The sequence below is a fragment of the Electrophorus electricus genome, chromosome 2 (genome assembly GCF_013358815.1).
Source record: "Electrophorus electricus isolate fEleEle1 chromosome 2, fEleEle1.pri, whole genome shotgun sequence".
Classification (NCBI taxonomy): domain Eukaryota; kingdom Metazoa; phylum Chordata; class Actinopteri; order Gymnotiformes; family Gymnotidae; genus Electrophorus; species Electrophorus electricus.
Genome location: NC_049536.1, coordinates 11,689,949 through 11,703,038, shown reverse-complemented (window position 1 = coordinate 11,703,038; position 13,090 = coordinate 11,689,949). Strand labels below are relative to the sequence as shown.

Here is a 13,090-nt window from a genome sequence, read left to right as displayed (position 1 = left end):
TGCCAAGATAATCCAATATTTAGTCTAAGAAATTAATTTTCGATGGAACTTTAAAATCCAAACGCTGAATACACATCCACTTCGTTGTTTTGGTCCAGTAGGTTAGGCTAACTCAAAAAATGCAATTCACGACGATATGCTGTATTATAATCCCATGGCGCCTGTTTGCTGGTCATCTTCATCGTATAAGCGAGAAAAAACGAGCCTGGTGCGTCCGAAATACAGGCGCGTAAGATCAAAACATTATCTCAACAGTGTCGCAGCTTCACAAAGACAGGACGCCCGCGGGGAGAAGAGCCATTCTTTCGGTGAGAGGTGAAATGATGAATGCATTCTACTGTACTGTGAGCTTGATCCTCATTCCGTCAGGAACTTGCTCCATTTTCGGAACAAAACGAAGCCATCCTATTTTCATTTCATATCCAAAATCAGAGCATTCTGATGTTGTAATATGTAAATTCGAAGGCTTAAGGCCTGCGGCCTCTTCCGCACAAAGTAAATCCTTTAACGTTTAGCAACAAAGTAACCTAACTCTTTCCATGACGCGAGACCACGGACAAAAAATGTAGGAAACTTTTTGTGGGTTATTTAAATGTGTATTATTAAGCAAGAGGAGGGATTAAACTTCAAGATCTTGGACCCCATCTAGAGGATACACCGCTACATGACACAGGACTTTAAAGCCTGTTTTTACTAAATAATTTTTTTAAAATACGTTCTTATTGTTATGCACGTTTTATTGGCATTTTCAAACACGAATATAGCACCATTTCCCCACAAAATCTGGTCTATCCGTTATTTAAATAAACGAAATAGAAAATGCCATGCTGCTTCTTGGATAAAACTCCGTGAAGGGTTTTGGTCGACCAGTCTAGAAAAGATGACCTAACGGTGCCATAGATCGTCAGAGGGAAACGCGACCGGACTGGAGAATCATTACTGCCTTCTATCTGAAGTACTGTCACTCTCAAGGTCTACAACAGATTTAATTCCTGTTTCCTAGAACTATGGTTTAGCGTTATTGTTCTCTGAGACCATGGGTCCAAATCCTGGAGAGTAACAGTATGCGACGGAATTTGTAGCTAGCAACCAAACGGAAGTAGCAAAAGTTAGCTAACGTAGCTAGCTAGGTTAGGTTATCTACCAGCTAGCGTTAGCTGGTTAACTTTGGCTTTTCCTTCAGATCCGAATCCGTTTTCGCATGCATTGGAAATGGAAGATAACGTCAGCTAGCTAGATAGCTAACTAGCTATATATAGCTGTCTTATTAGCAAACACCAAGTTGCTTGACGAAAAATTGCTATGCTCGCCTGAGTGTGAAACTGCCAGTTCAGTAAAAGTAGACCACGGTCGAATTGTAACTATTTAATTTGGTGTAAATTTGTAACTTGCTAATTAACTTGTAGGTATCGTTACATGCATGACGAACGTCGTCGACATCTAATGTGAGCGTTTGACAGTTAGGACATACAGACACTGTTTTGTTGAAGGCGACTTACACTGTTATGTTGAGCTGTATTCTTCTGTATTGTTTCTAGGTCCGTAATGGAGGCCTTGACGCAAGCACTCTCCTCCAGTTTCTCTGTATCCAGAGAGCCCAACAGCACATCCGCTCCCCACCCGCGCCTGGGCCAGTATAAGGCTAGATATAGCGCGCTAGAACAGCATGAACGGCGGAGGAAATTCCTGGAGCAGCAAAAACTGTAAATCACACATTACATAGAGCTACCGGAGTACAGTATCTTTGTCAGTGATGTTACCTGTGTGCGAGCACTATAGTCACAGGGACGAAGTACATATAGATTTTGTTAATGTTTTCTGGTTTCATCATTAGTAAGTTTGCAAGTCTTCCTGTTGGTCTCAAAACGTATTGACTTTCCTGCTGTATACAGCGTGACTAGAGTGGAATACCTTGGATATAAGATAGACCTTATGTATTTTGCACCTCTAGGTATCAGCATTCATCCTTGTATTCTACAGTATTCTAGTTCATTGGTATGTTTGATTCTGACCTACTGTACTAGGATATATTCTATGAGTAAATGACAAAGCACTTTTGTAAGTCGCTCTGGCTAAGAGTGTCTGCTAAATGCCATAAATGTAATGTAAATGGATATGTTACAGAAGCTTGTGCAGAAATACATTTGAGTGTCTTTAAAGTAATGCAACCATCACTACTTGTCTACTGTCTTTGAAATGCATTGCATCAGTGAAGTAGATCAGCATCTTGCTATGAAAGCCCGACTAGAAACCCAGCTCTCTCTCAGTACTGAAACATGCATGATTTAGTTTTAGCAACTTATGTCAGATGTTTCTAAATGGTCCTGTGCTTGTAGGAAAAGACTCAACTACGTGAATCATGCCCGCCACTTGGCCGATGGAGACTGGACGGGGACGGACAGTGATGAAGAGGAGGAGAGACAAAAGAGCCTGTCACAGGATGAAGCGGAAGATGAAGGAATGGAGATTGAGCAACGACGAAAGCTGCCAAAGCACTACGCCAACCAGGTAGGAACACAGTAAACTCATCACCAGTGTTTTTGCCAAATTAGATTTGTTAATGTAATCCTATTCGCAGTTTAACCATTATCCGCCTATATATGTACGTGTGTGTGTGATAATATACTTTCCTACATGGAAGATCTGAGCTGTTGTACTGGAGGGCAGTGCCAAGTTAATGTTTTGCAAGATGCTGGAGCCTTAAACAACCTCCAAAACATAAGTGATGTTTAACCTTTTTTTCAAAAGGTTAACTTGTGCAGGCCAAACATGATTAACATTACATTTAGCTATATCGTCTCCTTGGCAACAGAAAATAGTGACGGGCTCTGGCTATTAATGCTGTACTGTACAGTTGATTTAGACTCTGATTTAACTTTTAAACCACATGTTAATAATAGTACTAAAACTACACTCTATTATTTAAGAAATATGGCACGACTGAGAATCTCTGATTCTTCTCATCAGAAATACTTCTGTTTTACTAGTATTGTTTTCAGAGACACTTGTCCATTACAAATAGTACATTTTAATCTTGACAGATAATTTAACAGTTAATGGTCAATTAACGAGCGTTGCTTATTGGTCCTGAAAAATATTTAAAATGAGTGTTATTGAGATATACAAAGTTTTATAGAGAGTCTTTAAACAGGAACTAATGTTATAATCTGGTGTTTTTGCTCTGTGTTGTCTGTCAGCATTAATCATTAAACTCTCTCTACAGCTGATGCTGTCAGAGTGGCTGGTGGATGTCCCTGTGGATCTAAGCTCTGATTGGCTGCTCGTGGTCTGTCCTGTAGGGAAGCGCTCTCTTGTTGTTGCATCTAAGGTTTGGACCATTCTGCATAATGCTGTTAGAAATGCCCTTTTAAAGGCATCAGCCATAACAGTTTAATGAGTTTCTTTTCTATTTTCCCCTTAAACTCTTTTAAAGAGGTGGTATCAAAGAAAATGTATGTTTCCTCCAAGGGTGTGAAGAACTGTGTGATCTGACTCATATTAATAGTGCTCACTGTTCTGTTTACCTATTGCCTGGTTTATTTTCACTCTGTTCAATTAGAATTGTATTCAAATTAGTCATGTGAGATCTAGCAGTAGAACTAACAGTGGGTAGCCTGACAGACTGAAAAATGTTTGCTACTTCAGTTTTTATGGTGGCAATTTGCATTAACTCTAGATTGTGAAGTGATCAGATGAATTGCAATTAATTGCAAAGTCATTTCTTGCCATGAAAATTAACTTGATCACAAAAATTACAAAATGGCCTGCTAACATCATTTCAGTGATCTTCTCATTAGCTCAGGAAAAAGTGTTAATGAGGACAAGGCAGCTGATGTCACTCTGTCATGCAGATTAGAAGAGCTGACTGGTTTCTTTTAAAGGGTGGAGGTGGTTGAAGTTTTCTGTTAACCATAGTTACCCTCATTGCATCAAAAGGGTTTCACAGATATGGACATTGCTGTATGTAAGATGGCACCTAGATCAACCATTTATCAATCATCAAGAACTTCAGGAGAGAAGTTCAGTTGCGGTGAAGAAGGCTTCAGGGCGCCCAAGAAAGCACCAGGACCGTCTCCTAAAGAGTATGCAGCTACGGGATCATGTCACTACCAGTGCAGAGCTTGCTCAGGAATGGCAGAAGGCAGGTGTGAGTGCATCTGCATGTGCAGTGAGGTGAAGGCTTTTGGAGGATGGCTTGCTGTCAAGAAGGGCAGCAAAGAAGCCACTTTCTTTCTTTTTTTTTCCAGCATGACGGTGCATAACCAAGTGGCTCAGTAAACAAAACATTGAAATTTTGGCTCCATGGCTAGGAAACTCCCCAGATCTCAATCCCATTGAGAACCTGTGGTCAATCCTCAAAAGGAGGATGGACAAACAAAAACACTGATTAGGAAAGAAATGGTTGCCATCAATCAAAATTTTGCCCAGAAGCTGATATCCAGGATGCCAAGGTGAATTGCAGAAGTCTTAAAAAAGAAGGGTCAACACTAAATATTAAGTCTTTGCTTAAACTGGATGTATTTGTTAATAAAGGTTTGGGGGGTGTTTTCATTTTTTTTAAACTTATGAAATGTTTATAGTTGTACTTCACTATACCATATAACCATCTGACAAAAGGATTTTTTAAAAATAAATAAATAAAAAAAACAGGCAGTAAACTTTGTGGGAAAACCAAAACACTTTATCCTGAGCTAATGAAAAGATTAGAATGATGTTAGCAGGCCATTTTCTAATTTTTGTGATCAAGTTCATTTTCATGGCAAGGAATGACTGCAATTAATTGCAATTCATCTGATCACTCTTTACAAAACCGAGAGGTGAGATGGAGGTCCTAGTGTCTGCTCATTTTGCTTGAAAGTCATAAGCTGGGTCTTTGGCTTTGAAAGTTAATATCAACATTGTAAGGAATCATCAGAAGCAAGTTATTTTTAAAAATTATTTATGGTGCGATAGCAGCAGTGTAAAAGCGTATATTCTTGATTTTCAAATTTAAATTGTGTTTACATTGTTCTCATTCAATAGGGTTCCACTGCGTCATACACTAAAAGTGGGTACTGTGTAAATCGTTTCCCCTCTTTGCTACCAGGAGGGAACAGGCACAATTCAGCCATAGGGAAAGGTAGGTACCAGGCTATCCTACAAACCTGATCGCCGCAGTTGCATTTTAAATACAGCAAATAGAATTATATTGTGGTAACTAACATTGAATCTTGAATTCCCAGATTATACCATCCTAGACTGCATTTACAGTGAAGTGGATAGGACCTACTACATCCTGGATGTGATGTGCTGGAGAGGACATCCTGTATATGACTGTCCTGTGAGTCTTTTATTGTTAAGAAAATGCTGTTCTGCTTTCAGCAGTCTCTGCTTTTTAATTCATGAATGCTGCATATGTATAGAAAACATAATGAGACAATGTATAACTAACTGAGTAAAAGTCTCATAGAAGTAAGTCACATTTGGAATGTGATATTAAAGATTTTTCATCAAAGGAAGTTAGAGAGAACTTCACACTATCAGCACTCCAAAGAACAGTGCAAACATCTCAACAAAGCTTTGTCCCCTTTGGGGAGAACTTTGTAAACATTTGGACAAGAAGACATTAGGTTTGAAACGAGTGTAAGTGAACATCTTGGTCATGTTGGAAGAGCCATCCCTGAGCTGGGTGGATGGGGGCGCTGTCCTCCTTACCTTGGTATTTTCACACCAATCACCATCCCCAGTGACTGCCGTGAGACCTTAAGGAGTTGTGTAATTCGCCCACAGAGGTTTAAAAAAAGATGGGGAATTACTTACCATTCTATTGAATTGGTAAAGGCCCTCAGATCAGTGGAAAAGCCTTCAAGACTATACCTGACTTACTACTACAAGACATTTTAAAGACCTGGATGGTGTAAGTACATCTTCATAGACATAAATGTGACTAAAAGTGAACTTATTGATATTTCTGACATAACAGACAGAGTTCCGGTTCTACTGGTTGCAGTCGAAGGTTGAAGAGGTGGAAGGACTGTCCGAGATTGGCAAACGGAATCCTGTAAGTGTATCGCTTGTGTTAAATGTGTTTAAGGATTGGACTTGATTATGTTAATGCTTCTAATGTTTCTTCTCTTTGCAGTTCCGTTTTGTGAGTCTTAACAGCATCAGCTGTTCAACAGAGTGCATTCAGAAGACTTTGGCACAGGATTATAGCTTCAGCGTAAGTGCAATGAAATATGATCTATTGACATAAATTATAGTGAATCTTATCCTATGCGCACAATTAGTCATACTGTATAAAGTAACTTGACCAAGTCCAGAAAATGTGATGGATAAATTATTTCCTGTGCCAAAATGTGTGTCTATTAATAAGCAGTTATAAATACAACTATGGTAGGTAAACGTCTGTTAATGAGGATGAATAAATACAGCTATAGTAGATCAACAACTATTAATAACTGAAAATTTGAATAATGCATTCTTTCTAAATCATGATTTCGATATGAAATCACTCCCTTAACTCTACCACGTTTTCTTTCACTCACTGTTAATATATACCGAGTGTGCTTTTCTCTAACACCAACCTCCCCCCAGGTGGACGGACTCCTTTTCTACCACCGGGAGACTCACTACACGCCAGGCAGTACCCCGCTGGTGGGCTGGCTCAGGCCCTACATGGTGGCAGACATTCTGGGCATGGAGGTGCCACAGTGCCCCCTCACCACAAAGCCCAACTATGCCGGTCACCAGATGCAGCAGATTCTGGAGCACAAGAAGACGTCCACTGAGGTTCGGCCGGCAGATCAGAATGGGACATATGAGCTGGAGCATCTCTCCACACCAGACACCCAGACAGAAGCTAACAAGCACAGAGAGGGCATGGAGAGCTGAAGACTTGTGACCTTCCAGGCACATCAAGTCCTACTCAAAGATCCCACATTATATATGATTGCCCTCAAATATTAATACTGGCATAAAGTTGACATCCATCATTGACCAGTTGAAGGTTAAACTGCATTTGTCATAACAATACAGAAATAAACCTGTATTGTACGTCTTGCTTTTAAATAGGCTGTTTGATCACGCTGCTGTGGTCACACACACAACCCCCCCCCCCCCCCCCCCCCCCAGCATGGTGAAACACCATAGACCGGTTATGTATTAGTAATGTGGAACTGTCTCACTTCCCATCTTGAAGAAAGTTATCCTGTATGTTGGTTATAGTTATTCACTTGGTTGCTCATGCAATGATCTTCAAATCATTACATTTTATTACTTCACCAAACAATACGATTTGAAGAAATTGCATGATGGATTATATGTGCTGTTTTTGTCATTCTATGTGGGAACAACTACATTTTGAATCCAGCACAAAACTACAGAGAAGCAAAGACAATCTAGTCTTGGTTTATCTCCAGCATTTGGAGTCATTGGAAATCATGAAATACTATTCTGCATGTATATGAAAGTTAGTGTTCAGATAACACAATGCATGAATGCTTTTTCTGCAAGCCATTAGTATATTTTAGATAAATTTTTTAATTTAGACTCCTGGCATCAGACATGTAAGTTTCAGGACATGATGAAGATTGAGGCTGGTACTTTTAAGCATGATTTGTAGACCTTAATAAATGTATTTTTATTGTTCAAGTAATTTTTTTTTATTTCCACTTTTTAATACATTTAATGTAACATCAAGTGCTTAGTAAATTATTTCTTTTATTTCTAATTCAGTACTGGTGCTCCCCAAGATTGTATCCTCTCCTCACTGTTTTTGTCCTCTGTATACTAACAACTTGATCAAAATCCTACACTTTATTAGAGGCAGTGATGAGTCTGCAAAGAAGGGTAATCAGATGGCCCAGTGGAGCAGTCAGAACAACATAGAGTTGAATATGTACCAAACTGGAGCAGTGGAGAGATGACAGATAAGAGCTGCTAGTCTAGTTTTACGCAGCAATCACCTCTACCTGCAGTCTGGTACAGCTCTGCCACCAATCACATCTATCTGCAGTCCAGTACAGCTCTGCCACCAACGTAACACACAAACTACAGTGCAACACTACATCTGCTGAAAAACTATAGCTGCAAACCTTAATCTTTATCACCCACAGAGCTAGCAAGCAGGCAGTGAAAATTAACACTCCTTCCAGCCTGGACATGACCTATTCCAACACCTTCAGTCTAATAAGGGTCTAAACTACCAGACTACAAAACTTTGCACTACTAGCTTTAATCCTGTATCTATCTGGCTGCTATATTCTGCCTTCTATACAATATTATTTGCATACCTGTAGTTTTTATACTTATGAATTTTTATAAGCCTTTTTTAATGCAATTATGGAATGTCTACAAAAGGCTGTCAGTATGCCTGCATCACTTTACTAATGAAAGATTTAGGAAGGAATGTTTTATGTGATTGCAAATTCTGCTGTGTAATGTGAGATACTATGCAGCTAAATACAAATTCCTTGTATGCTTAAACATACTACACCAATAAAGCCTCATTCTCATTCTACTTCAGAAAGTCCTCAGGAGTCAGCTGGGAAGCCTGACATGCAAAAAAAAAAAATAGTTTGTGTATGCACGACACAGGACAAACATTTTGAACAATTGCATGCAAACCCATTCAACGTCCATGAACTTGGCTAAGAACTTTGTAAATTAGGTTTTTCAGCAGAACCCTGCTGGCTTTATGGGCTGGTGATCAGAGCTCACGTTTACCTCCTGCTGCCTTCAGCCTTTGTTACAAGAACAAAATGGGTACATTCTGGAACTGGGCATGATTGGTCATGTTTGAACTGAATATATAGTAATAATTTGAGGTCACACATTTGCTACTGAAATAATAGTAGTTATATGGATGGCACCTTGTCATAATTTTGGATCTTCCCACGTTCATTACTGACAGGTAATCTGACTACAATCATATGTAAACCATTTTATTAAGCCATGAGGTTTGCTTACCCTGTTTCAAAATCAGATTGTTATGAGAATATCTTCATAGTCATCTTCAATAGAGCAGGTTACAAGCAGTAGTTCTGTTTAAGCTAACGTACTGTGTTCCTGGAAAGTGAAGTATGACTAATAAAACAGCTCTGAAACCACATCTCTGAAACTCTCATTTTACCATCTTGTATACTATGACAAAGGTAGCTAACCTTGTTTTGACTCATTTTGGCTGCTGTCACAGCGTTTTCCACCTCTTTCTTCAAACTTAATGCTTTGACCTGAGTTGCATAAAAATAAGAGCTTTCTGTTGCCGATCACAACTGAATCTTTCTTCAAACCTACTTCTAACTTAATGCTTGCAGCCTTTGCTAAACAAACCCACAACTTATATCCTACATTAGTGTAGAGCCCACAGGGGAATAAAGTTAAAAAATAACCTCATCCCCCCCAACCCCTCCCAGATTATGCATTTGTAATATTTATATTTGAACATATAAGTAGGAATGCATTGATTGAATCAGACTTAGTCAACACAAATCATATAAATGTTTCATATATAATAAGCTGTGGCAAAAAAAAAAAAAAAGCTTACACAAGAAAACTAAGGCATGGGTTTAAGAGAAATGTTAATTGCATATATTTTCCCAAGGACACACAGCACCTGTTTTCTAGTGTAGCAGAGGGTGTGGAGAAAAATGTAAAAACCTACTGACCTCACTACTTCACTAGAAGGGATGGATTATAAAGATCATTTTAGAATACTAATATACTAGTCTGGTTCTTTAAAAACTCCAAGTAATGTTTCTTTTTCGATGTCTATTGGATAATATTTGTAGTATATTCTATTTAACACAGACTTGGTGTGTGCAGCACTAATCTATGCTTAGACGGAGACATTATAAAATTTAACATATTGCAGAAAAAAAGGGATAAATATTACTGTTGTATTGCATAGCTGACTCTATTGCAATGTGAGATCACATTTTATGAGACTTTCTGTAACTGGATATTTCCAGAATTATGTTTTATGCTGAAATCAGTATGGTTGATTTCAAAGTGAGTATGGAGCTCTCTGTTGGGCAGTGGAGGACCAAACAGAAAGATGTAGGTCTGCTGACAGGAAGTGCATTGTTGCTGTCACAATTTCCTTGATTTCTAACTTTTTACTTGATTTAAAGAGCCATTTTGTCCTATTTCTCTCGATATGGGAATATATTTTTTTTACTGATGAAGACCTAAAACGTTACTTCATACATTCTTTGTGTCCTAGATGTTTTTTAACCAGTCATGAATGCAAAAAGCACGTAACAGGACAAGAGAAATGGTTTACGGCTTCCTCTGATTTTACTGTAAACTCCTTGTGCAGTGACATTTTTATGAATGAAGCAGCGAATGAGTGGGAGGTGCTGCAGCCGGTGGTCATGCGGACGGGTGATCTTGATATATTCAACTGTTGTGGTCGCTTGTAGCCAGTAGGGGGCTAACATTTGCAGTTTTCCTTTCGAGCTATTTGTTAAGTAAAGATAAAAGCCTGAAACCGACGAGGAGGTTCCAGATGTGCTAGTAACTTTTTTTAAATCTAAAAGATGGATGCTTTCAGTTTCCGAGTATAAACGTCATCGGACTCACTATTTATACCTGAACGCCCAAGACACGGGAGAGCATGAAGCTGTGCATTCTGTTTTGCTGATCTAACATTAGCTAGCTACACGGTCGGCTAGCAAGCTAATATTTAAGGTGTCGCCAGCAAACATTGGCTGGCTGATAGTCATTACGCTTGTCGTTGACCTGATGTCGCTGATGTTGATGATGGTGTGATGAAAACCATCTTAGCAGTCTATTTTTGCAAATATGGCACCGAAGCTCGAGAGTACTGCGCATCCAAATTCCAGCACAATTTAGCCTGGCCAAAAATGCCAAGTTTGCTCTTGGTAGTACATGCATAATCTCGCTAGTTAGCTTAGTAGCTAGTGTGTTTTTTTCCTGTCAAAATAGCGGTAACCTTAAACCAATGATACCAATAGCTAGCTAGCAAGCTAATCTAGTCTATCTGAATCGGCAATTGGCGTCGTCGACAGTATTGGTGAACGGAGACCCTCCTGAAGGACTGGTCAAGCACTTGAAGGAGAAAGGTGTCTTAATTGAATAGACGTGAAGTATGGCTGCCACTTTATCAGCAGAGGAAGAACAGGTAAGTTTAAACATTGACATTTATTATATAAAGACACTACAGCGGTGTCGTTAGCTAAGTGGTTATTGGTCGATCGAGCTATAAAAACAGGAGCTGTCCGATGTTTTTGATGCGTAAAATGAACCCCCCTCTAACGCTGAGGATTTCCTAGAAAACTGAGGACTGTTGCATTAAGAGTGAACCTCGAGCAGCACCCTGGCTGTAGGCACAGTTCATCCTGAATTTAGGCGGTCCCAGACTGCTCACATGAATAAACCTGGCTATATAGCTAGCTAAATGACTTTATGGATGTGTTGTAACGTTTTGATGACTAGATATACGTGTAAACAGTAAAACCGAGGACTCCAGTCTTTCGGGCCGTCGTTTCGCAATATTTCCACGAAGAGGAGAAGGACCACTTCACGTCAGCTGGACAAAAGTTGCTTTTTTATATCGGGAGTAATTTCATGCTCCGTTTTAATTATTAGGTTTTAATGATATGACTGTATTTAGTTAGCTAGATGTGTTAACTTTTCGTTTTAATATTTTGTGACGAACTTTTGGTAGCACCTTTGGCTTCCCCCCTCTTGAGAAATGTTACTGTTTATTGCCCCCCCTCCCCGAAATGAAATTTACGCCCTTGGACGAACGTATGGAAGTGTTTCGAATAGTTGGAAGCGGAACGATTAATTTTTAAAGTTGTTTCCTGACACTTGAGGTTGTTGGAGCGGCGTGTACAAAGATATCGCATGTTAACCTTCTGGTTTACTTACGCAGAAGGTGTTTATTAACTGATTAAAATGAAAGCACGTGCTGATGGGGTGTATCTCTGTCCTGTTATTCCCGTCAGCAAACGGGCAGTGTTAGGCCCTCTTTTCTCAACACAGGAAACGGCCATTATAGAAGAGCTGCCTGTTATTTACGGTGCGCTTGAGCAAGAATGCCGCTTATCAAATGGGTAATCTTAATTCAACAGCTTCTCAAAACGTTTTTATGCTAGAGGATGCCAAATAGTACTACCAAACTACTAGAAGAACCAAAAGTTGAAGGTACTTTAGTTTAAGATTTTAGGTTAAGATAAAAGTAGAAACTGTTATCTTTTTATGGTGCTCTCAGCTAACCAAAAAACCTGTTCAGTAACCTGTTCTGAAGGCTCAAGGAAGGATCACCGCTTCTGTATCTGAACAAAGCCCTTCTGTAATTTCTTTCCTACTTCTACAGGTGATTTGAATAAGAACTTTTCACCCATCGCTCCAATGTACCTCTCTTGGAATGGTCAAAAAAGTACACTGTTATCTTTCTTCACAGTTATTACTCTGCCAATTTGTGAATGAGTCTTTACACTCCAAGGGCCTGAATTCATTTTGCCATCAGAGCAGAGATGCAAGACAACACTTATCTGGGCTGTTGGCTTTCTGCTGACATAGCTGTGGTGAAAGTATGTATGTATGTATGTATGTATGTCTGTCTGTCTGTCTGTCTGTCTGCTGGGGGTAGGGAAGGGTGAGAGTAATTACATCTCAGGCTGGACATGTCCGGAGCTCAGAGGCTCTGAGGGACCCAGGGCAGCTGCTAAAAGCATTTCCCTTGAATGAGAGCTCCACTGCAGCTCTCTCATGGGGGGTGGGGGCATCTCCCAGGAAACATCAGGGTGGGGGCTCAGTGTGAGAGAGAAGGCGACAGGGAAGTGAAAGACGGAGGCTCGGATGGAGCTGATGACGCATGTCTCTTCCTGTTCGGTATCGACTGATGCCAAAATAGACAGGGCTGACGACACGAATAAGGTGGGGGGGTAACATGTGGGTGGATGTGTGTGTCTGTGTATGCATGTTTACATGTGCATCTACATCACGTGCATCAGTCGTGTGGGTCAACACAGGGATGCCATCTAAACAGTTCAGAACCACTAGACCATCTGTAGGACAATATAATGGCACACACCCACAGTCTTTACACCAATGGCCAGGTGAAGACAGATTTCAGAGG

The 13,090-nt window shown here is 39.8% G+C and overlaps 2 protein-coding genes across 5 annotated transcripts in view; both read left to right on the top strand.

The window, feature by feature from the left end:
* Positions 1 to 235: 235 nt before the first annotated feature.
* On the top strand, positions 236 to 7,098 carry snupn (snurportin 1). Of its 4 annotated transcripts, none has more exons than XM_027004039.2 (9): positions 236 to 308; positions 1,539 to 1,703; positions 2,337 to 2,508; positions 3,224 to 3,328; positions 5,023 to 5,119; positions 5,223 to 5,320; positions 5,963 to 6,040; positions 6,122 to 6,202; positions 6,577 to 7,098. In XM_027004039.2, the coding sequence occupies exons 2-9, from the start codon at positions 1,546 to 1,548 to the stop codon at positions 6,871 to 6,873; spliced, it is 1,086 nt and encodes a 361-aa protein (XP_026859840.1). In that variant the 5' UTR covers positions 236 to 308; positions 1,539 to 1,545; the 3' UTR covers positions 6,874 to 7,098. The 4 variants fall into 4 exon arrangements, with proteins under 4 accessions (XP_026859840.1, XP_026859838.1, XP_026859839.1 ...); XM_027004037.2 differs by lacking the exon at positions 236 to 308 and adding an exon at positions 886 to 972; XM_027004038.2 differs by lacking the exon at positions 236 to 308 and adding an exon at positions 896 to 955.
* A 3,327-nt stretch (positions 7,099 to 10,425) lies between these two features.
* Positions 10,426 to 13,090, top strand: part of ptpn9a (protein tyrosine phosphatase non-receptor type 9a) — a 28,010-nt gene continuing 25,345 nt past the window's right edge. Inside the window, exon 1 of the mRNA XM_035535137.1 lies at positions 10,426 to 11,125. Coding sequence (XP_035391030.1) covers positions 11,093 to 11,125 — 33 coding nt within the window. The 5' untranslated portion in view covers positions 10,426 to 11,092. The remainder of the gene's footprint in view (positions 11,126 to 13,090) is intronic.